At 32.6% G+C, this 22,492-nt stretch overlaps 1 protein-coding gene across 3 annotated transcripts in view; it reads left to right on the plus strand.

Annotated features, from left to right (window-relative positions):
• Positions 1-212: 212 nt before the first annotated feature.
• Positions 213-22,492, plus strand: part of Radx (RPA1 related single stranded DNA binding protein, X-linked) — a 73,935-nt gene continuing 51,655 nt past the window's right edge. For all 3 annotated transcript variants that reach the window (XM_046420869.2, XM_046420871.2, XM_046420870.2), the window contains exons 1-6: positions 213-974; positions 7,637-7,779; positions 12,077-12,269; positions 20,806-20,914; positions 21,119-21,210; positions 21,309-21,431. In XM_046420869.2, coding sequence (XP_046276825.1) covers positions 332-974; positions 7,637-7,779; positions 12,077-12,269; positions 20,806-20,914; positions 21,119-21,210; positions 21,309-21,431 — 1,303 coding nt within the window. In that variant the 5' untranslated portion in view covers positions 213-331. The remainder of the gene's footprint in view (positions 975-7,636; positions 7,780-12,076; positions 12,270-20,805; positions 20,915-21,118; positions 21,211-21,308; positions 21,432-22,492) is intronic.

A 22,492-nucleotide genomic window follows, 5' to 3' on the forward strand; every position in this document is an offset into this window, starting at 1 on the left:
ATGACATCGCTTCCACCTCCTACTCCTCGGCCACTCCTCCCCCAGACCACAATCAGGCAGGCACCCAGTCGGAAGACCTGCTACGTAACCCGCTGGTGCTACTGCCTAGTAACAGTGCCTCAGAATTAGAAGCAAGTCGGGCGAGGGGTGGGGCGGGAAAGCTGGAGCGCGCGCAGGCGTAGCGTCTTTCCAGCCTCGCTACGGGGCGGAGACTTGCCAGTTAGCAGGGGCAGAGTAGTGATCGTCGCCAAAGCGCGCGGTTTCTTTTCTCCCAGCTTTGAACCCGGCAAACTAGCTTTTAGGAGTACAGAGAGTTCGAGGTTATATCACAATGTCTGGTGAGTCAGGTCAGCCTCAGGCTGGCCCCTCACACGCTGGGCTAGATTGGCCAAACCTTCAGAGAGATCGGGCTGGGGTCCCAGGAGGAGTGATCCGAAGGGCTGGTGCCCAGGGGCCCAGGTCCTGGATCCAAAAGGTTCTTGAGCAAATAACTGGCTCACCTCGTCAGTGGGTCACCCCCTCCGAGGTGGTGCCTGTCACTGTCCTGGCTGTCCAAAGGTACCTGTTAGAGGATGAGCCACGGGACACAGTGCCCAAGCCTCCCCTTTACTGCTATGATGTGACGATCTCAGACGGGGTGTACCAGGAGAAGTGCTACTTGGACCCCAGCTTGAACTCTCTTGTATATCAGAATATTCTTAAAGTTGGCATAGAAATGAAAATTTCCAGAGTCTCGTGTCTTTACAATGAGAAAAGGGTAGGCCAGGGAATCCTGTGCATAGATAATGTCCACTGTGGGGAGACCCTAGACGCAATTTCTTTAGAAACTCCCTTCAGAAATAGAGCACATGAGGAGAAACCCGAGAGACCCTTAAGGGGCGGGAAGAGTCATTACCTGGCGCTGTGGAATAATGAAGATCCTTATGGAGATATCTGGTTAACGGACAAGCAACCTGAGGAATACAATTTTAACAGTAAGTAATTGGAGGGAACAGCAAAGGGTTTCCAAAAGTTGCTTTGTTTTTTCCAGGAGCTTGCGCTAAAGGCAAGGAAATGAAGGTGCTTTTGTATTGTTGATTACAAGTGAAGGGTAGGAGCAAACAAGTTTTCTTGAAAGAGTGACAGAAGCTTTCTTAATGAAATTTGTGCAGCCCCTCCTCGGTTTGATTGCAGAGTGGCCATTCTGAAGTGCCTTAACACATCTTAAATTCAGTGTAGCAAAGACACTAATGTGGAACTCAGTATTCCTCTTGCATTAGTTATATATTTGGCTATGGTGAATGAAGCTTTGTTGCATCACGTTTCATTTGTGGAAATAGTACATTGTATTGGTTGAAGAGCATGTAGATTTGAATTTTGCATGGAAGTTGTAAATATTTGCATGTTTGCAGGTTTTGACCTTCATTCATAAAGGATGCCCCATGATTTATTTCTTAATAGTTTACATTAATCAAAATGCCACTTTTATATCCTTGTAACAGTTATTTAAATATCACTTTTTGAGGGCATGATTTTGTGGAAAGGCTCAGAATTCTCCTTTTCATGTTTTTTATTACTTATTATGAACATTACTGACCTATGAAGTTCAATTTTTCAGTGTCAGAAGTGGGAAGTTACCCAGAAAATGCCAACTCCTCATCAGTAACTGCTCTAAAATGCTTTTATTATTCCTATGAGATGGAATTAAGGGGAATGAAAATACTGTGGGCATGAACACATATGGGACAAGAATAAAATACAAAAATTTAAATAAAAAGTACTAGGAGGAGAAATATAATTTTCTACACTTACTGATTTTCAGTATTTTTTATGTTTTAATCAAGCTGCTAAACCACAGGTCATCTTACTGTGATTTGTAACAGTAACAAATGAGAGCAAAAGGATAACTAATTGAAAAATACACAGTTATAGTCATATCCAGTTATAAAGCAAAAAGAAAATGTTATAGAAATTTGTAGTCAAGTTCTGGAGTGAAATAATGGACTGACTGTAATTTTTAATTTATTTATTTATTCTAAATTTTTAGCACACATATAGAGCACAATATTTCATGTCTCTGGTTGTACACAAAGTAGAGTCACACCATTCGTGTCTTCATACATGTACTTAGGGTAATGATGTAAATAATAGATTGATTTTATCTTAAGCATACTATTCTAAATGTTGATAATTTTTACTTTTAGAATTGAATATGTAAAATGAAACATTGGTGTCCTATAAGAGTTAAAAAGAGTTAAAATATATATATTTCTAGCTTTTAAAAGAGTTAAAAATTGGTATATTTGGTTTTTGTTGTTATTATTAAAGTAGTATCTATTCATTTATCAGAAACATGTTTTATTACAAAATGCAATGTCCTTATGCTAAAAGAAACTATACATTTAAAAGTATGTTGTGCTAAAAGTGCAAGATCCAAGTATACTAAAATGGTGGTGGTAAAATCTAGGAAGTGAGTTTATTGTTGTTCTTTGAAAAATCCTTTCAGGTTTGCTATGTTTGAAATTGTTAATCATAAAATTCTGGAGTGCAATGAAAGACCTCTTTAACCTTCCCCTATACCTTCAACTTCTCTCTCAAAATTCCAAACTGTCTATGGTTCTGTGTGCACCTTTGAAGAATAATGAATTATATGGCATTGCATGATTTGCTATTTCCACTTAATTTATCTTAGATATCTTTCATGTATATTTGTATATATAATATTCCATAGAATGGATATACGGTAATTTCTATAATCATGCCCATGTGAATGGTAATTTGTAACTTTGGCAGTGTTTAGTTTTTCCATATTAGATACAGTGTTGAACATTGTTAGGCTATATGCATATTGATTGTATTCAAGTATTTATATTAAATAGATGGATTCCTAGAAGTGGAATTCTGGGGTAAAAAAATATTTGAATCAATTTAATGGAAATTGACAAATCATCTGAAAAATTTGTACTAATTTATATTCACTAATGTGTATGAGTGCTCATTTTCATATGTCTTGCTATTTTAAAATATCTTTTGACTTTTTTATTTATTAGTAAAATTTCTTTGCTAATGGTTATTAATTTTTGTCTGCTATATACTCTAATTTATTTTCTCACACTCTGTCCATTTTTCTCTAAACTTTGTTTATTGTATATTTTTGTGCTTTTGAAACCTCTTATTAAGGTATAACTTTACATGGTAAAATGAAAAAGTCTTAAAAATACAGTTTGATAAATTTCTACTGATATATACACCTGTGTCATTACACTCCCATCAAGACAGAGAATATTGCAAGCACCCCAAAAGATTCTCTCATGCCTTCTCCTAGTCAGTACCGTGACTGAAAGGTAACTCCTATTGTGACCTCAAAGACAAGCTTTTTAAAATGGAGGTTAGATCATGCCAATTGCCTGATTAAATCTCTGCAGTGGCCCATTGCATTTACACAGCAATTCAAACTACCCACTAGGATCCACAAGGTCCTACAGAAGTGGTTGGCAAATTTTCTATAAAACGTCAGATGATAAATCTTTTTACCTTTGCAAGACATATGGTCATTTTCAAAACTATTCAGTTTTGCTATCATAAGTTAAAGCAGGCCTAGACAATGTGTAAATGAATGGGTCTGTGTTCCAATAGAAGTTCATTTACAAAAATAGGCAGCAGCATGATTTGGCTATGGACCTGGGTTTGTTGATCCTGCCATACAGAATCCCTTTACTCACCTCTCTAACCTCATCTCTAACCCCTTCTTTTCTTCATTTTGTTCTAGCAATGCCAGCCTTTTGATCCCCAAACTTCCAGCCTTTTGCCTGCCTCAGGTACTTTGCACCTGCTTTTTCCCCTTTCAGAATAGCTTCTTCCCATTCCCAGGTTTCAACTCAAATATATAAAACATTCTAGAAAGGTATATCTAAGTAAGTTTTCCCTACCTGTTTATTTTTATTATAGCACCCTGCAAATGCCTTTCATTGAGTCATAATACTCTGAAAATATTTTCTTTTTTTTTCTCTTCTGAACTGTTCATAAGATTTGTAACTTTTTTTCACCATTGTGAGACATCATCCTTATACTTAGAACAATGTTTGGCACACAGTAGGCATTAAGTAAGTGCTTTTTGAATAACGAAATGAATGAAATAAATTGCACTGATGGATTTGCTGATGTTGAGTCACTTTCAAATCCCTACTAGGTTGTGGTTATTTTTTTGACTTTTGCAGGATAATTTTTTTCTTCTAGTACTTTTTTTCTAGTCATGAATACTCAACTATTCAAACTTACATGTCCATGTGTGTCTTCATAATTTATGCTATTCCCCTCCTGAACAAGAAAAGAAGTTTAGGACTCTAATTAGTCCTGGCACATTTGTCCCTTGGCATGCTGCTATAGTAGATTAGAACATGATTTAAGATTTTTACCATCACAAATTATTTTGATTAATAATTTTTCTCTTTTGTACTACTTCTATTGAAATTTTTCAGCATTATTCTAAGTTTATAAATGAATAGGTATAATTAGTATATTTTACTGGGCACTGAAGCAATTTGTGGCTCAGGGACAGAGCTATTCCTTAAAATGTGTTAAAATCCATGTGAACTTGCTGCCATTTTGAGGCCACTATTTCCTTTTCCACATTTTTCATTTACTTCCATGATTAATGACCTGTCCTGGTTTTCTTCTTTTTACAACAATACCGGTAATTTGTATTTTCCTAGAAGATTACCTATTTCACTTATACTTACAAATTTATTTATATAGAATCATACATAATACTCTTTTAACAATTTTTTCATTGTGTGTAAGTTTTAGTACATTCTGAATATTATATTTTGTATTGTTTTTCATGATTGGAATTGCCAGAAATTTACCTTTTCATTAGTTTTTCCAGATGATTTGATTTATTAGTACTACTGTTTTCTTTTTGTTTATTGTGGCATAGTGTTTTCTAATTCATTATTTTCAGGTTTTATCTTTATTCCTTTCTGCATCCCTTAAATTTATTCTTCTGCAATAATTCTTAAAGTATCACCATTGGTGTACTCAATACATTTTAAGGGATTTTTGAGGTCAAACTATTTTAATAATAATACTAAGGCTTTACTTACCTTTTTCCACTCTTATTCTCTCACAACTGCACCATGAAGTTTTCCAGAGGCTGCCTGACATGTGACATTGAAGCAGACTGAATGCCGAAGAAGACATGAGAATATAGCTGTTTTTTAATAAGCTAGATACTAATGATACTTGCAGAATTGGAAAACAATACTACTCTTCTCACTATACTTATTTTGGAAAATATGGTCATTTTTCAAATTATAATTATATCTTAGGTCTATTACTATTTTTAAGTTGATGATTTTTAAAATTTCTTTTTATTTTTATTTATAACACAATAAATATTGATAGATACAACCCACATAAACAAAATCAATCTCTTTGAGATATTAAATACTTTGTAAGAATGTAAAGGGGTCCCAGGACCAAAAAGTTTTAGAATCACTCTTCCATTGCTTATTTTCTAACTTATTGTATACCTTTTATTTTTATTCTTTCTTTTTTGATAATGTACACACTTATTGCTGTGAATTTGCAGGTATTCCTCATTCTCTGTAAATAGATTTTAGTTCCTTTTTGAATTTGAGAAGTATGTATATTCTGTTAAATTTGTGAGTTAAAAACCCAGACTTGGAAAAATGTTAATTGAGCTGATAGATATTTGATTGGAGCTAACTGTCTGGACCTAATTATGGCAGAACAGTAGCTCTTAAAACTCTGTTTTTTGCAAAACCATGTAGCTCTTGAATTTATTTCAGTCGATAAAGTAGTCATATCTGCCTTCATTGATCAAGAGTGTTATGTGTATGTTCTAGATAATTCAAAACTGATCCATGATTTGTCTGACCATGTTTAATAAAAAGAAATATTTAAAAATATTTTAAAAAATCAAATATTCAGATCTATGATTCTGGGCTACTAATGTTTTGGGAAAATCTAGTGAGAAAGTTACACAAGGTATCCTAGTAATATTGAAAAATCTCTGTTTTATGGTATAAGCATAATTATAGCATACCATTAAAACTCTTAGTAAAAATAAATTACAAGTATGACTTTTATGCCAAAACGTTGACTAGGTAATATATTATGTGAAAAAAGATGGAAAAGGAGGATGCCTTAACAAACTGAAAATATTGGAACTCTTGCAAATTCGGATTTTAAAAGTCAGGACTATGGTCTGTGAGAGTAAAATTAGGAGAAAACTGCAGATGGAACCCTTCTTAACCCAAGGGAGGATAAATCAAAAGTATGAGTTAATCCTTTAAGATGATGAATAGCTTTTAAGTAGTTTTTATCCTTAAGCAGGCTTGGAGATTAAAATGTTTCAAATTATATAGCGTATGAAAGATAATAAGCTCTCTCTGGGACAGGGTAAAGTAAAGAGGTTACTTTTCAATAGGGTGGTTGGGGATAACATCACTGGGAAAGTGACCTTTAAGTAAACTTGAAGAGGGATGGGAGGAAGACACTTGGATATCTAAGAGGAAGATAGTCCAGCTCCAGAGAACAGCAAGTACAAAGGCACTGATAAACAACCATATCTGGCATGTTTGAGGAAGATGATACCTCTTTATATGAAACTGAGGTGAGAACACTACAGAAATATATCATTAAAAAAACCTATATGTTTTTTATTCTTTTTTATTATTAGTTGTTCAAAACATTACAAAGCTCTTGACATATCATATTTCATACATTTGATTCAAGTGGGTTATGAACTCCAATTTTTACCCTGTATACAGATTGCAGAATCACATCGGTTACACATCCACGTTTTTACATACTGCCATACTAGTGTCTGTTGTATTCTGCTGCCTGTCCTATCCTCTACTATCCCCCCTCCCCTCCCCTCCCATCTTCTCTCTCTACCCCATCTACTGTAATTAATTTCTCTCTCTTGTTTTTTTTTCCCTTTCCCCTCACATCCTCTTATATGTAATTTTGTATAACAATGAGGGTCTCCTTCCATTTCCATGCAATTTCCCTTCTCCCTTTCCCTCCCACCTCTCGTCCCTGTTTAATGGTAATCTTCTTCTCATGCTCCTCCTTCCTGCTCTGTTCTTAGTTGCCCTCCTTATATCAAAGAAGACATTTGGCATTTGTTTTTTAGGGATTGGCTAGCTTCACTTAGCATAATCTGCTCTAATGCCATCCATTTCCCTGCAAATACCATGAAAAAATCTGTATGTTAAACAAGTGTCTCATAATGGGAAAATAATTAAGAGGTAAGGTAAGATCTAAATTTTCCAGGCAGTAATCAAATGATTTGGTAAGGTGGAGGGCAATCTAGATGAAATACTGCATTAGTTTATATAGGTATTCACCTATATATTTGGCATATAGTAATATATATATATATATATATATATACACATACACATATATATGGCATATATATAAAGCATATATATGTATATACATATATATGCTTTTATTAGGAATGAGGCATAGTTCATGTAGAAGTATATATAAGTATATAGAGTGTCTTAGTTGGCAAGATATTACATTTGGTGTGATTTACTACCATCTTTAAACATTAAAATAGATCTTGAAAGTTACCATGACATATTAAGTAGAAAAACTTTTTCTCTTTTTTATATTCTAGATACCAGAATCATTTCCCTTTCTCATCTTGAAATGACCTGGGCTAACAGAAGGAATTTTCCTGCCTTGCTTGTGAGGATCTTGCATAAATCAAAACTACGATACTATGGAAAACCTGATAAAAAGATGATTGAACCTTACCAGGTACAAGTAATGACAAGATAATATATATGAATCTGCATTTATAGATTATAACTTATATAGTTGACTCTATGTAGGATAAAATACTAGTTTAAATAATATTCCAAAGTTTCAATTATATGTATATATATATATATATATATATATATATATATATATATATGCATTGCAGAGTATTTTTCTTTGTAATTTATAGTAAGACAGAAATTCTTGGGGGCTGGGGATATAGCTCAGTAGTACAGCACTTGCCTAGCATTTGTGGGGCATGAGTTCAATCCCCAGCATTACAAAAAATAAAAGAGAAAATAAATTCTTTCTATATTGGTGCTCTTTAGTTCCTTCATACATACAGCTGATCTCCTTCACATCTTTTTCTTTGTCTCCAAATTTTTCTTCTCTACTGTGTTTTTCATACCACCATATAAACATACTGTAGTATCATATTTAAAAAATATAAAGAGAAAAAAATCTCCCTTGACCTTACGGCTTCTCTATTCCCTCTTTCTTCTTCAAGCAAGGTTCTTAAAGTAGTAGTCTACACTGGATGTTTTTACTTGATGGCCTCCCATTTACTTTTCAACACAATTACATTAGCTAAATCCCCAAAAAAACCAAAGGTCACATGTTCTTTTTGATGATATGTGGATGCTAACACACAACAAGGGAAGGGAGAGAGGGGAAGAATAGAAGTTCAGTGGATTAGACAAAGGAGAATGAAGGGAAGGGAGGGGCATAGGAATAGAAAGACAGTGGAATGAATCGGACATAACTTTCCTATGTACATACATGAATACACCACAGTGAATCTCAATATTGTGTACATCCACAAGACTGGAATCTTAATTAGAATAGGATGTACTCCATGTTTGTACAAATATGTCAGAATTAGCTCTACTGTCATGTGTAAATAAAAAAGAACAAATAAAAAATAATAAAGTTACTGTACTAAAAGTGGTAGCTAGGTAATAGCCTTTCCCTGACAGCTCAATGCATGAGTTATGGTAAAACAATTATATGGTGCCATACAAATCCAGTTTGTCCAAGTATTTAAAATTTCTATTTTGTGATTTAAGATTTTCAATATATTGTTGAATATGTGAGTGGATGGGGTGATATGCCCTGAAGAAGCCAAGGTAATTCTACCAGTAAAGCGATGCTATGTTTAAATAAGAAGAATCTAAACACCCATAAAGTCCCCATTTAGAAAAACATGGGTTGTTGGCAGTTCTGGTGTGTCTCACTGATATCATGTTACTTCTGTATACAGAGATGGTAAGAGTTCTGTGACTCTTTTGTTCCTAATGATTTCACCATGTATTTCTCAAGAGTCCTTGTTTTGCTTGATTGTATTTCTTTTGAGTTTTTAGCAACTTACTAAAAACTTATTTAAAGTAGTAGTCTACACTGTTATTCCATTAGGATTATGTTAAATGTTTTTGTTTCTTTCTTTTTTAACCATTTCTTTGCCTCAGTCTGTTGAACATATGTTGCTGTGCTGCTGTCTGGGGCTCTGTTGTACCCAACTTATTCACTCATTGAACTGCTATGGAACCTGAATTGTTTCAAGTTTGTCTTTTCATGGTGTTGACAGTATCATTTTTATTTGTCTCTAAATATAAATGTTTTATAAATATTTTACATATGGTGGGGTAAGTGGATTATATGTAATACATGAATTCAAATTTATTAGTAAATGTCAATAAAATGTAAAAACAAAACAAAACAAAACAATTACATTGGCTTTTTTAAAAAAAATTTTTGTAGTTGGAGATGAACAGAATGCCTTTATTTATTTTTTATTTTTTATTTTTATGTGGTGATGAGGATTGAAACCAGTGCCTCACACATGCTGGGCGAGCGCTCTGCCACTAAGCTACAGCCTCAGCCCACATTGGCTTTTTCTTTAGCTTGTTATTCACGAATGACCTTCTAATGTCATACTTTTCTATTATCTTGACTCTCTGTGCCATATAATGCTGACCAGAACTATTTTCTTGATATATTTGTGTTCTGTTCGATTGTTTTGCTTACTAGTATACTGTAGTTTCTCATGTTAATCAAGAACCATTTTAGGTGTTTTATTAAGCTTTTATTATAAAAATTATGCATACTTACTGGGAGGAATTTGGAAAATGTAGACACCTGTATAAAGAGAATAGTATTATCTATGACTCAAAGAAAACCACTGTCAACTTGGTTGGCTTTATTCCCTTTCTTGTATGTATGTAAATTATGTATATACATATATCTACATATTCAATATATGCATATCTATCATATCATGTATATCATACATAGCACATATGTGCCTGTATATTATATATTGCATGTGACCATGTCATATAGCACATTAAATTATCTTACAAAATGGAAACCATAGTGTACAAGTGTACATAGAATTCTGTATCATTTAACATTTTCTTATTTTCTCATATCACCAAAATTCTTCATTCAACATTTTTCATACTTTACAAATTATGTCATGTGATATAATAAAACTACTCAGTGATTTTCCTATAGGTTTTGCTTCCTCATTCTCTAAATACTTTCCTCCTTGAATTTTCCTCCCCACTTTTTCCATTGTCTTACCTCCTCTGTCTCCCTCAACTAGTCCCTGCTTGCTTCTCCAGACTTAACTCCTCCTGAGCTTTTCATGCCTTGTGCTAGCCAAATTGCCCTACTAAGAATTTCTCAAAGGTAACCAGTTGTTTTCTTCCTTTCATGCTTCTTCATGTTGTTCTTTCTTCCAGGCATGTTCTTCCTCTCAGCTCTCATCAGGTTGACAAAGCCAACTCTAACATTCAGTTCAATACTGACCTCTATTTTAAGCCTTTTACTGCACAACCATATGCATATTTACTAAGGAAAATCAACTGCATTCTACTATATGGCCTTATATTTGTCTATCAGAACATGCATAACTCAGTTATGTATATTTTTAGTAGATTCGCCAAGTTTACTCTTGTGCAAGTTCTCTGACTATAGGGAGGCAGTGTGGTATTATGCTTAAGAATATTTACCCTGTAGTCATATGGTCTGATTGGAAGCTTCATTTCTGTTTACCACTCCTTAACTTTATGACGTTAGCAATGTTATAGTTTACTCATCTGTAAAATGGGGATATTGATTGTACTTTCCTTCCAGAGTTGATGCAAGGTTTGAATTAGTGAATATAGGTAAAGGACTTACATGCCTGTAAGTAAGTACTATATCTATTTTGGCTATTATTATTAGGGATGCTGATTCACATCTTCATCCCAGTGTCTAACAATGTCTGGAGTATCATGCAAACTCAGTGCAAGTTTAGTTAATAAAAAGAAAGATAACTCAAAATGTATAGTCATCAGTATGAAAAAGGATATGAGAATGTAAAATCATCATTTAAGAAGAAATTTGGAGTCTAGGAAGCACCACCTTATGAAGATGTTCCAGAGGGACCTTGGTGGTATTTGACTACCTCACTGTTTCAAAAATTTAATTATATATTCAAGCACCAAATGAACTGAAATACTTCAGAGTGACCACTGATTAATTTCCCAACTTATTTTGAATGAAATATGAGTAAATTCAAAAAAGAAGAAACTATTATCAAAAACACTTGAAACACTGCCTTTTTATGGGACTAACATTGTCATTATATTTTAAAATTGAAAAAATATACTTTTTACTACAACAGATTTCTCTATTTTAACTATACTGCCTTTTTCTGCTCCAATAAGTTTCCACGTAGTAACTCACAAATAACTCCCATGTAATTTATAGTAAAGCCTCAAATACCAGTCTAAATAAATTAATATAATCAGAACATTGTATCCAATTAGTGACATGTCTGAAGTTCTATAATACAAATATCAAGGCCCTCTCACAGTTTAAATAATCAAGAATTATATCAAGATATTCATTTAAAATTTCCAAGTTTGGGTGGTCTGATTCATTTGCAAAGATATTAGGTGGTTACTACGTTTAAGGCACTGTGTTAAAAATTATGAGAGAACCAAATATAAATAAAATTTAGACTATGCTTCATAGTTCACAAAGAGTGAGTTAATAGCACATCTGTGACTTCCAAGCCTCTTATAGTATTCTCTCCTGTAGATTACCATTATTGGCAGAGTTGGCAACAGAATCATTAATAATAAAGAATTAAAATCTTAATATTATTTTCCATAGGTCTAAATTTTCACAGACAATATGCTATATATCATCCATATGAATAAAAATAAATAAATTATATATATATATATATATATATATATATATATATATATATATATATATGCTTTTGCTTTTTTTTTCCTAGACCTTTTTGGAAGTTGCTGACAGTTCAGGCACGGTGTCAGTGATTATGTGGAATGCCCTATGTCCTGAGTGGTATAAAAGTTTGCGTGTTGGTTTAGTTCTTCTACTTCAAGATTATTCTGTTAAAAAGAGCTATCCATTCAGAATGCAGCCTCTCCCTGTGGATCCACAGATCAAACTAATTTCTACAATGGGTTAAGTATTCAATCAGTTTATTGTATTATGGTTATTTTGCTTATAAAAAATTCGAAAATATCATATCAGGCAAAGGACCATAAAAACACCAAAGTTGTTAGAATCTAACAAATTTTCAAATTCCTTTATCTATTTGGTTTTTTGTTGTGTTTTGTTTTGGGGGGCAGTACCGTGAATTGAACTCAGGGGCACTCAAACACTGAGCCATATCCCCTGCCCTATTTTGTATTTTATTTAGAGACAGTGTCTCACTGAGTTGTTTAGCACCTCACTCTTGCTGAGACTGGCTTTGAATTTGTGATCCTCCTGCCTCAGCCTCCCAAGTTGCTGGGATTACAGGCGTGCACCACTGTGCCCTTCTCCTTTAGTCTATTAAATTTTGTTTTTGTTATATAATATTAAGTTAATAACTTGAGTATATTTTAAAGTTACTACTAGGTGTTATCTTGAAAGGGCTATTGTTAAGTTTATATTTTGTGATTATTTCAAGTTCAAAGAATAGTATAAAGAACTTATATTCCCTTAACCCACATTAAACAATTGTTAACATTAAGCAATTGTTTACCTTTGCTTTAACATTCTCTCTCTTTACATTATATATTTCCCTATGAACTATTTGAAAGAATGTGATCTATTTGAAAGCCTATCATTAGTATTTCAGTGTATATTTCTGAAGAAAAAGAACATTCTATTAAATAATCAAAATACAGTTACAAAAATCAGGAAATTTTAAATTGATACACTATTTCTAATATTTAGTCAATGTTCAGATTTTTCCAATTGCAATCTTTAAAGGGCTTTTCAAATTAGTATTGATATCAAAGTTTTGATATCTAAAAATCTTAAATACTTTAGAAGCATTAGAATTAATGTAATTTTTTTGTACCAGTGCTTAAAAATTTAACCACATCCCAGTCCATTTTATGTTTTATTTTGAGACAGGATATCTCTAAGTTGCTTATGGCCTCACTAAGTTGCTGAAACTGGCTTTGAACTTGGAAGTCCTCCTACCTCAGCCTCCTTAGCTACTGGGATTATAGTCTTGTGCCACCTCACCCAGCCTAGAATTAATAATTTAAATGATTACTTTTATATTTGGATGTAATTTTTAGTTTCCTTTTTCAGAATTATAGATAGCATCCCTCAATAGATTGTTTTTATCTTGTAATAGTTTTATTCTGAATCTTTATTTCTGTGTAATATCTATTCTTCAGCTAATACATTAAAATTAATTACCAAGATATTGTTCAGGTAATTATAGCAATTATTCATTGTTTTCTTAAATATGAGTTTATTTGGAAAACCTCATATGATTTTTTTTCAGGGTACTAGGGATTGAACTCAGGGGCACTCGACCACTGAGCCACATCTCCAGCCCTTTCTTTTATATACATATATATTTTTATTTAGAGACAGGGTCTCACTGAGTTGCTTATTGCCTTGCTGTTGCTGAGGCTGACTTTGATCTCATGATCCTCCTGCCTCAGCCTCCCAAGCTGCTGGGATTACAGGCATGTGCCACCTGATTTTTATTTAAAACTTAAGTATTTTTCAGACATTGGCCTGTCTTGCTAAATGAAGAAGTTATTACCTAGGTAATTTATGCTTAGTCCTTTGACTAATTAGAATTTACTATAGAAAGATAAGAAATTAAATTGATAGAAATATTGTGATTTACTTGAGAAAATATAGTAAAAGTGAGCAAGAGGAAGCTAATTCACAGAATGATTTTTTTTTCTAGTACTAGGGATTGAACCCAGAGGCACTGTACCACTGAGCTACAACCTCAGTCCTTTTTATATTTTATTTTGAGACAGGGTCTCACTAAGTTGCTTAGGGTCTCATCAAATTGCTGACAATAGCCTTGAATTTGTAATCCTCCTGCCTCGGCCTCCCAAATCAGTGGGATTACAGGCAGGCACCACCACACCCAGCTCCAAATACACATTATTATATTACACAACCAGGCATATCCAGGTGACAAAATTCCTTTAGTAAGGATTGAGACATTATTTATTAATAACAGATAAGGTAAGTGACTTTGTCAATGACTTGTAAGAATCACTGGAACAATGGAAATCAAATCTTAGTTCTCATGATATCTAGCCTATATATTTCTACTAGATAAATAGTTTTCTGGATAAAGAGAGTTAATTCAAACAATAGTTTTTATATGCCTGTGGACAAGGTCTAACATGTCTGGTACTAACTAATAGCTGCTTCTAAACCTTAAAAATGTATGAAAAGTAGGGCAATAGACAGCGTGTAGTCAGTACATAATCAATCATTAAAAAAATTAACATTGAAACCAAACCAAACACTGCTGCTACTATTGTTATATAGAATTATAGGGGCAGATTTTCATAATGGAAATCTTCTCTTTAAGATGTGTAAAACTATGCTTTCAAATAAATAATTGCAGATATATAAATTATTTTTAAAACAATAACCTTGATGAAAGTATATGTTTGCCAACTTTTGTTGCTGTGACCAAGATACTTGATGAGAACAACTTAGAGGAGCAAAAGTTTCTCATGGTTTCAGAAGTATAGTTCATGGCTGGCTGACTCCATTATTCTGGGCCCAAGGTGAGATGGAGCAGAGGAAAGCTGCTTACCTCAAGGTAGCCAGGAAACAGAGGTCAGGGGAGGAGGAGGCCCCAGAGAAGATTAAACCCACCTAAGGCATGCTCCAGTTACTACATCCTCCACCCATGCACCACATGCTTAGTTTTAAAACCCAGTTATTCCACTCACATTGTTAATTTATTGAATATATTAATTCACTGATTGGGTTACAGTTTTCATAATTTAAATTTCAGCTCTGAATTACAGCATTAACATATGAGATTGGGGGACATCTTATATTCAAACCAAACAAAATATTTTTAAAACATGCCTTTTAGCATTTAAAAGAGTTTTACTGCTTATTAATTTTAGTCATTAATTTTCTCCCATATTTTCTTGATAAGTAACAGAGTTCCTTCTCTATCAGGGGTCAACAAACTGTTTCTGTAAAGTTTCAGATAATACATTAAACATTGCAAGCTATATGGTCTCCATTGCAGCTACTCAGCCTTACCTTTGTAGAGTGAAGACAAACATATATGATATATAAGCATATGAACATTACTGTGTTGTAATAAAACCTTATTTACAAAAAAATAGCCACCTGTAATCTGTAGTTTACATAGCCTACATATATAAGTAGATCTGAACTTATAGATTTGAATTGCTTAGGGAGCTTTGAAGAACCATTGGCATTCCCAATTGATTTAATTATTCTAAGAAGGAGACTAAGGCATTTATATGTCTTAAAAATTCCTCAGCAATCAGGCACAGTGGTGTACAGTGGTGCCTTTAATCTCAGGTCTTTGGGAAGCTGAGGCAAGAAGATCACAAGTTCAAGGTGAGTCTGGACAATTAGTGTGACCCTGTCTCAAAATAAAAATTAAAAAGGCTGGTGGTGTAGCTATGTGACAGAGTGCTTGCCTAGCATGCATGAGGCCCTGGGTTCAATTCCTAATAACAGAAAAAAATAAATACAAATATAAATATGAAAAATGAAACCCATAGCTGATTCTAATAATACATCCAGGGTTGAGAACTATGAATTTATGATCTTTAAAAATTACCTATCTCAAAGTGATGAGTGATCTTATAGAGGGGGGGAGGGAAGGCATTTCTGTAAACCACACTAGGCACAGGAGGTAAAAAGTAATCTGCAGTTCTATCCTTCAAAATTAGTTAATGGGGGACAGTTATGTACAATAAACAAATTAAAGTACAAAGAAACATTAATGACAATAAACAGATAAAGATGTGATAGACAAGAAGAAAAGAAATGAGAAACGTAGTAGAAGAAGGAATGGGCAAATGAGTAGAATGGATTGGGTAGGAGAAAATGTAAGCAAACGTTAGGAAAAATACATGGTTGTTTAAATGTTATGAGCAATGTGAATGAGAAATAGTATGCAATCAGGGTAGCGTTGGTTAGTAGGGAATAGGGGACTTAGGTACCATCACAATCTTCTAGGTTTTTATATTAGAAAACAAACTATTATGGTAATTTATCTTGGCTTATTTTTCATATTTACAAATGTAGCACTAAGTTAGAGAAACTATGATGTAATTTTTTATTTTCAGTTGTAAATGGACACAATGCCTTTACTTTATTTATTCTTCTTTTTATATGGTGCTGAGGATTGAACCCAGTGCCTGTAACTTGCTAAACAAGCACTATACCAATGAGCTACAACTCCAGCCCATGGTGTAACTGTTTTAAAAGTTGAAATAAATGAAAACCTATAAAAATGAAAATTCTATTGCAAAATAATTTATTTGCTGGTTGTGGCATTGTATTTTTTATACATTATTCTATCTGTCTTTTATAAAATAATATTCAGATGGCATACCCAATAATAAACTATTTAAGATCTTGGGATTTCCAGACTATATTGAATAATAGAAATTGAGATGATAGTATCAAATATTTTTGGTTTGGGGGAGGAGGTTATTTAATTAGGAATCCTAGCATTTTAGAGCTGTGAGGAAACTTGAATGTAATCCAGTAAGAATATGAGTATAAAAAGCAAATTTGTAAAATGCAAACTATTTTCTAGGTACAAGGTGATATTATGTAATACAAGCTTTATTTGCTTCTATATGAATAAATTGAATATCATAAAGGTGAAATGAATTTTTCTAATCACATGGCTAGAAATAGAAATCAGGTGTCTTCATCCTGTTAATTGTTTCCAACATAGCAAATTCTTAGAAAAATGTAATTAGTTGAGATAAATAAGAATTAGAAAGCCCAAATGGCTTTATAACTATTAAATGAATTGAAATATATTTAAAGTCTTCTCACAAGGAAAATATCAGGTACACATCATTTCATGGAGACAGTCTACCACATTCAAGGAATATATCCTTCCAAACAATTCCAGAGAATAAACTGAGTTCATACTTTCTAACTCATTCTTTAACACCGATATACCTATAATAATCAAAACTGAACAAGAATAGTGTGAAACCGGAAAATTATAGGCCAGCTTCAGCCATGAACACATATACAAATATTTTGAATAGAATATTATCAAACTCAATTTGTTTGTTTATAGAAAAATCATGCAATGTGACCAAGTTATATTTTTCCCAACAGTTGATTTTACATATGAAAATCTGTATCACCTATCACATTAACAGATTGAAAATAATTATCATCCTAAGAGATACACAAAAGGCATTTTAAAACCATTCTTCATTTTAAATAGGAAAATGGAGGGCTGGGGTTGTGGCTTAGGTAGAGTGCTTGCCTATGAGGTACTGGGTTCGATCCTCAGCACCACATAAAAATAAAAATAAAGATAAAAAATAGAAAATAGAAAGAGAAGGGAACCATTCTTAACCTGACAAAAGGTATTTACAATATCAAAATAAAATAGCAAACACCGTTATAATGGGACAAGTTTACAATACTCCTTTATAAAATAAGAAAATAAAAATTGATGGAAAGGATGTAGAGAAAAAAGAACTCCAATACACTGTTGAAGGGAATGTAAATTAGTTCAGCCATATGGAAAACAGGATGGAGATTCCTCATAAAGCTAAAGATTAAACTACCATATGATTCAGCTATACCATTCCTAAGTACATATCTGAAGGAAATGAAGTCTGTCCTCAGACGAGATCTCTCACATACATGTTTATCAAGGCACTATTCACAATAGCTAAGATATGGAATCAGCCTAGGTGCCCATCAATGGATGAATAAATTACAAAAAATATGGTGTATATATGCAATGGAGTATTATTTCACCAAAAAAATGAAATCTTGTCATTTGTAGGAAAATGGATGGAACTAGAGGACATCATGTTAAGGGAAATAAGCCAGACATAGAAAGACAATTATTGCATATTCTGTCTCATAAATACAAACTAAAAAGTAGAAGGGGAAGGGGAAGAATGGGAAGAAAAGAGAAAAGAAAAAAAGTCAGCCTCAAAGTAGACTAGTGATTACTAGGGACTGGGTAGGGGAAGAAGTGAGGGTGGAAAAGGGTGAATGGTTTGATCAATGCATGCTGTATGCATGTATGGAAATATCACTATGAATCCCTTTAATGTGTAAAATTAATATTTTAATAAAATTTTAATGAAGATCATATATACCTCCTATTAATGTTTCTATTTAACCCATTAAGTCCCAAATTTTCAATTCTGTGAATATTTTAGCAAAATTGACACAGGTGTGTTAAATAACTTGGAAATAACAATATAAAGCTTATGTATTATAATATTAATATTATACTATAATATAATGTAATTGTCATCATGGTATGATTAATTATATGATATATAATAATCATATCATATATATAATTATATACCATATACTATATTTAAGTTTTTATAGAGTTCTACATCTGGAATGATGGGACACAATTGGTTAATGTTGCACTGGCAGTCCTAGCCAGTGTTAGAAGACAAAAATGCATTAAAGATACAAAAATTTAGGGACTGGTGTTGTGGCTTAGCGGTAGCGCCCTCGCTTAGCATGTGCGAAGCACTGGGTTTGATCCTCAGCACCACATAAAAATAAGTAAATAAAATAAAGATATTGTGTCCAACTACAACTTTAAAAATATTTTTAAAAAAAGACATAAGGATTTAAAAACTACAAAACACTCATTATTTACAAGTTAAAAGTATTTCTACACAGAAAATCCAAAGTGTTAAATATAATAATATATTTTCAAGTTTAGCTATAGCATAACTTTACAAGTCAACTAATTTTGTAAATTTCAATACTAAAGAGTTAGAAATTATAATTTAGAAAGTATTATTTATGGTGTCAACAATTTTATGGTAAAAGGTATCTAAAAATAAATCTAGCAGAAGATATGTAAAACCTCTTTGGAGATGATTATTAGAGATTATGGAAAGACATTAAGAAAGCCCTAAATAAATGAAGAAGTATCCCATATTCACAGGTAGGAGGTCATCCTCCGTTTCATCACTATATAAAGTCCCCCAAATTTGATCTATATTGCTTTAAAGCTATTCCATCAGGGTTTTTTTCTAGAACTAACAAACTGATTCTAAAATTCATGTAGATGCACATTAACTGCCAAGAATAGTCAAAACACTTCTGAAGAATAGGGGAATAAAGAGAATGAGGACTTGTCCTATAAATATCAATAATTATAAAGCCATAGTGTTTAAAATAATATGGTATTGGTAAAAAAAAAATATATGGACAAATTGACCAGTGTGTCCAAATATAGAGCCAACATAAAGCCCTATACATAGAATTTTGATGTAGATGTGTCATATAGAGCATCAAGGAAAGAGGCACTATTCATCCCATTATATAAATCAATCCAGGTATAGAAAATGCTTAAATGTGAAAGGCAAAACTTTTAAAACTTAACAGGAGAATTTATAGAAAGTAACCTGGAGTTTGACCTTGGGATGAGAAAGGATTTCTTAGAGAACATATAAGAAGTAGTAACATTAAAAATATTAATAACCGTAACTGCATTAAAAGTGTGATATGCACCCATTAAAAGAATGATATACACCCATTAAAAGACAGCATAAAAAGAATTAAAAAAAAAACAAGAAACAAAATAGGTGTAAGTTCAATATCAACAGAATTAATAACCAATATATAAATAATTACAAACAGAAAAAGTTAATACAACATAAAAAAATGACAAAATACACAGCCATTTTAAAAAGAAGATGCATAGGTGAACTGTAAGTATATTAAATATTGTTCAAAATAATTAATATAATGGAAGTGCAGACCAGTATCACAACAAACTGTTACATTACCAGGTTGACAATAAGTAAGAAATTTGGCTATAACAAAATTTGGAGAGAATGTGTATCAGTAGGAATTTACATATTGCTACTGTAAGTATGTTCATTACTTAAAATAATTTGGGCTTATCCTGTAGAGTTGAATATTTACACATAATACAACTCAGGAATTTCAATTCTAGGGATACTAACTTAGAATCTCTTGCCTGTGTGCACAGGAAGGTATATATAAAAGTATGTATAACAACCTTGTTTGTAATAAGGAAAACATGGAAATAATCCAGGTATCTATCAACACAGTAATGGCTAGATAAATTATAGTATTTTATCACACCAGAACATTATTCAGCCATGGAAATTTTAAAAATCCCAATTACATATAGCTACATGTATAAACTTTAGTGATATAATGTTAAGTGAAATATAACCCCAGAATACTACGTTCAAAAGCAAAGCCAAACAGTATTTTGTTTAGCCAGAAAGTCATAAGAGAAAACTTTTCTTAACTTAAGGAAATTATCAAAAACAAAGATATGGTTAAGCTTTGGTGGGAAGATAAGTGAATTTGTAATGGAGGTGGAAGAAACCATTAATACTGGTCTACTTTTTTAGTTGTCAGATCAAAAGTGCATAGTCTATGTTTTTGCTGTGTAATTTATACACATACATATTCTTTAGTATCTATTAAAGTAATATATTTGCTTTTCAGAAATCTGCCTCAATCTTCGAGATCCTCCAACTAATATAATTATAATTCCAGAAAAGCAGGTGAAACCAGAATGGAGATTGCCGAAATTAAACCACAGATTTATCACAAGGTAAAACAGTTTCTTGTAAAATGTCTTCAATATTAATTTTCGAACATTAGTTACTGAAAAGTAATGCAATATAATTTGCTTAAAATCTATCTAGAATTTGCTTTAGCAATTATGAACATATACATTTTCATAGGTATTACTATACAATGTTTTTTTTACTATTTAAATATATAATATCTATTTAATAATTTCGATTTTTTTTAGATCAGAACTGGATGATATGCCAGAAAATCATATCTGTGATGTTATTGGCATGTTAGCTTTTGTAGGAAGGGTGCAACGGTCAAAAAAGAAAGGTAAGCATTAAATTTGAAAATGATAAAAAGTATTTCAGTCTTGTTTTCAAATGCATAAATCAGCTACCTTCATTTATTTTAATATTCTATCCATATAGAAAACCGTGAAGACTTTTGGTCATATCGCTGGATTCACATTGCTGATGGAACGTCAGAGCAACCGTTTATAGTGGAACTGTTTTCTACATCTCAGCCAGAAATCTTTGAAAATATTTACCCAAGTACTCAATTCTTAATATTTTTATCTTTTTATTTTGGGAAATGAGAGTTTGCTTTTCAAATAGTATAATAAGCTGACATACAGAAGTGACATGATATTGAGTTAGCAATCTCAAGCAGTCTGACAGCATGTTTACATCTTTTCTATATTAATATCATATTTAGTGTTATAGATATTAACTACCTGCTGCTTGTCTATTCAAAATTATATTAGAATTGAAATCAGCTTTTCAGAGAATCCAGTGCTCTTGTCCATTTTCATTGTTAGAATTTCACACATAAAAAATACAATTTCTTTTGTATCCATTTGGAAATTGACTAAATAGACCCATTAAAAAATCAAAGACTTGCCAGGTATGTTGTCATACACCTATAATTGCAGTGGCATTGGGGGCTGAGGCAGGAGGATCATGAGTTCAAAACCAGACTTAGTACAAGCAATGAGCTAAGCAACTCAGTGAGACCCTATCTCTTAATAAAATATAAAATAAGGATGGGGATGTGGCTTAGTGGCTGAGTGCCCCTGAGTTCAACCCCTGGCCTACCCCACCCCACCAAAAAAATCAAAGACTTTACTAATGTGACATTAATTGGTAAATGATTGGCAGACTATGTAATTAAATAGTGATAATGACAAGTATGATTCATTTGAGTATTAAATTTATATTAGGTTGGTGGTATTATTCCAGCTGGTCAGTATTTTGCTTACTTTGGCATTGACTTTTTCCCAGTGTGTTCATTCAGTTGTAAAGGTATTATTCCCCTAGTTTTATTTATTTGAAAATATTTTAGATACATAGGCTATTCTTTATATTTATCATTATAAAAAGTACTTTTAATACTTTTAATCAATTTTAATGAGATTTTTCTTATTTGAATTCAGACTTTTAGATATTGCATACTGTTTTGTTATTTTTACTTGCCAACACTGAGGAAGTCTCCAATATTTACTGTTTATGATTTTTTAATCCAGTAATGAGATTGAAGTTGTAGATCCCTATATCACCTACAGACCATATACAGTACTGTTTTGCTGCCCTTTTGTTCTCTATGCAATATAGTA

The sequence above is a fragment of the Marmota monax genome, unplaced genomic scaffold (assembly GCF_021218885.2).
Source record: "Marmota monax isolate L192 unplaced genomic scaffold, Marmota_monax_Labrador192_F-V1.1 WCK01_AAM20220418_F8-fsc00050, whole genome shotgun sequence".
Lineage (NCBI taxonomy): Eukaryota > Metazoa > Chordata > Mammalia > Rodentia > Sciuridae > Marmota > Marmota monax.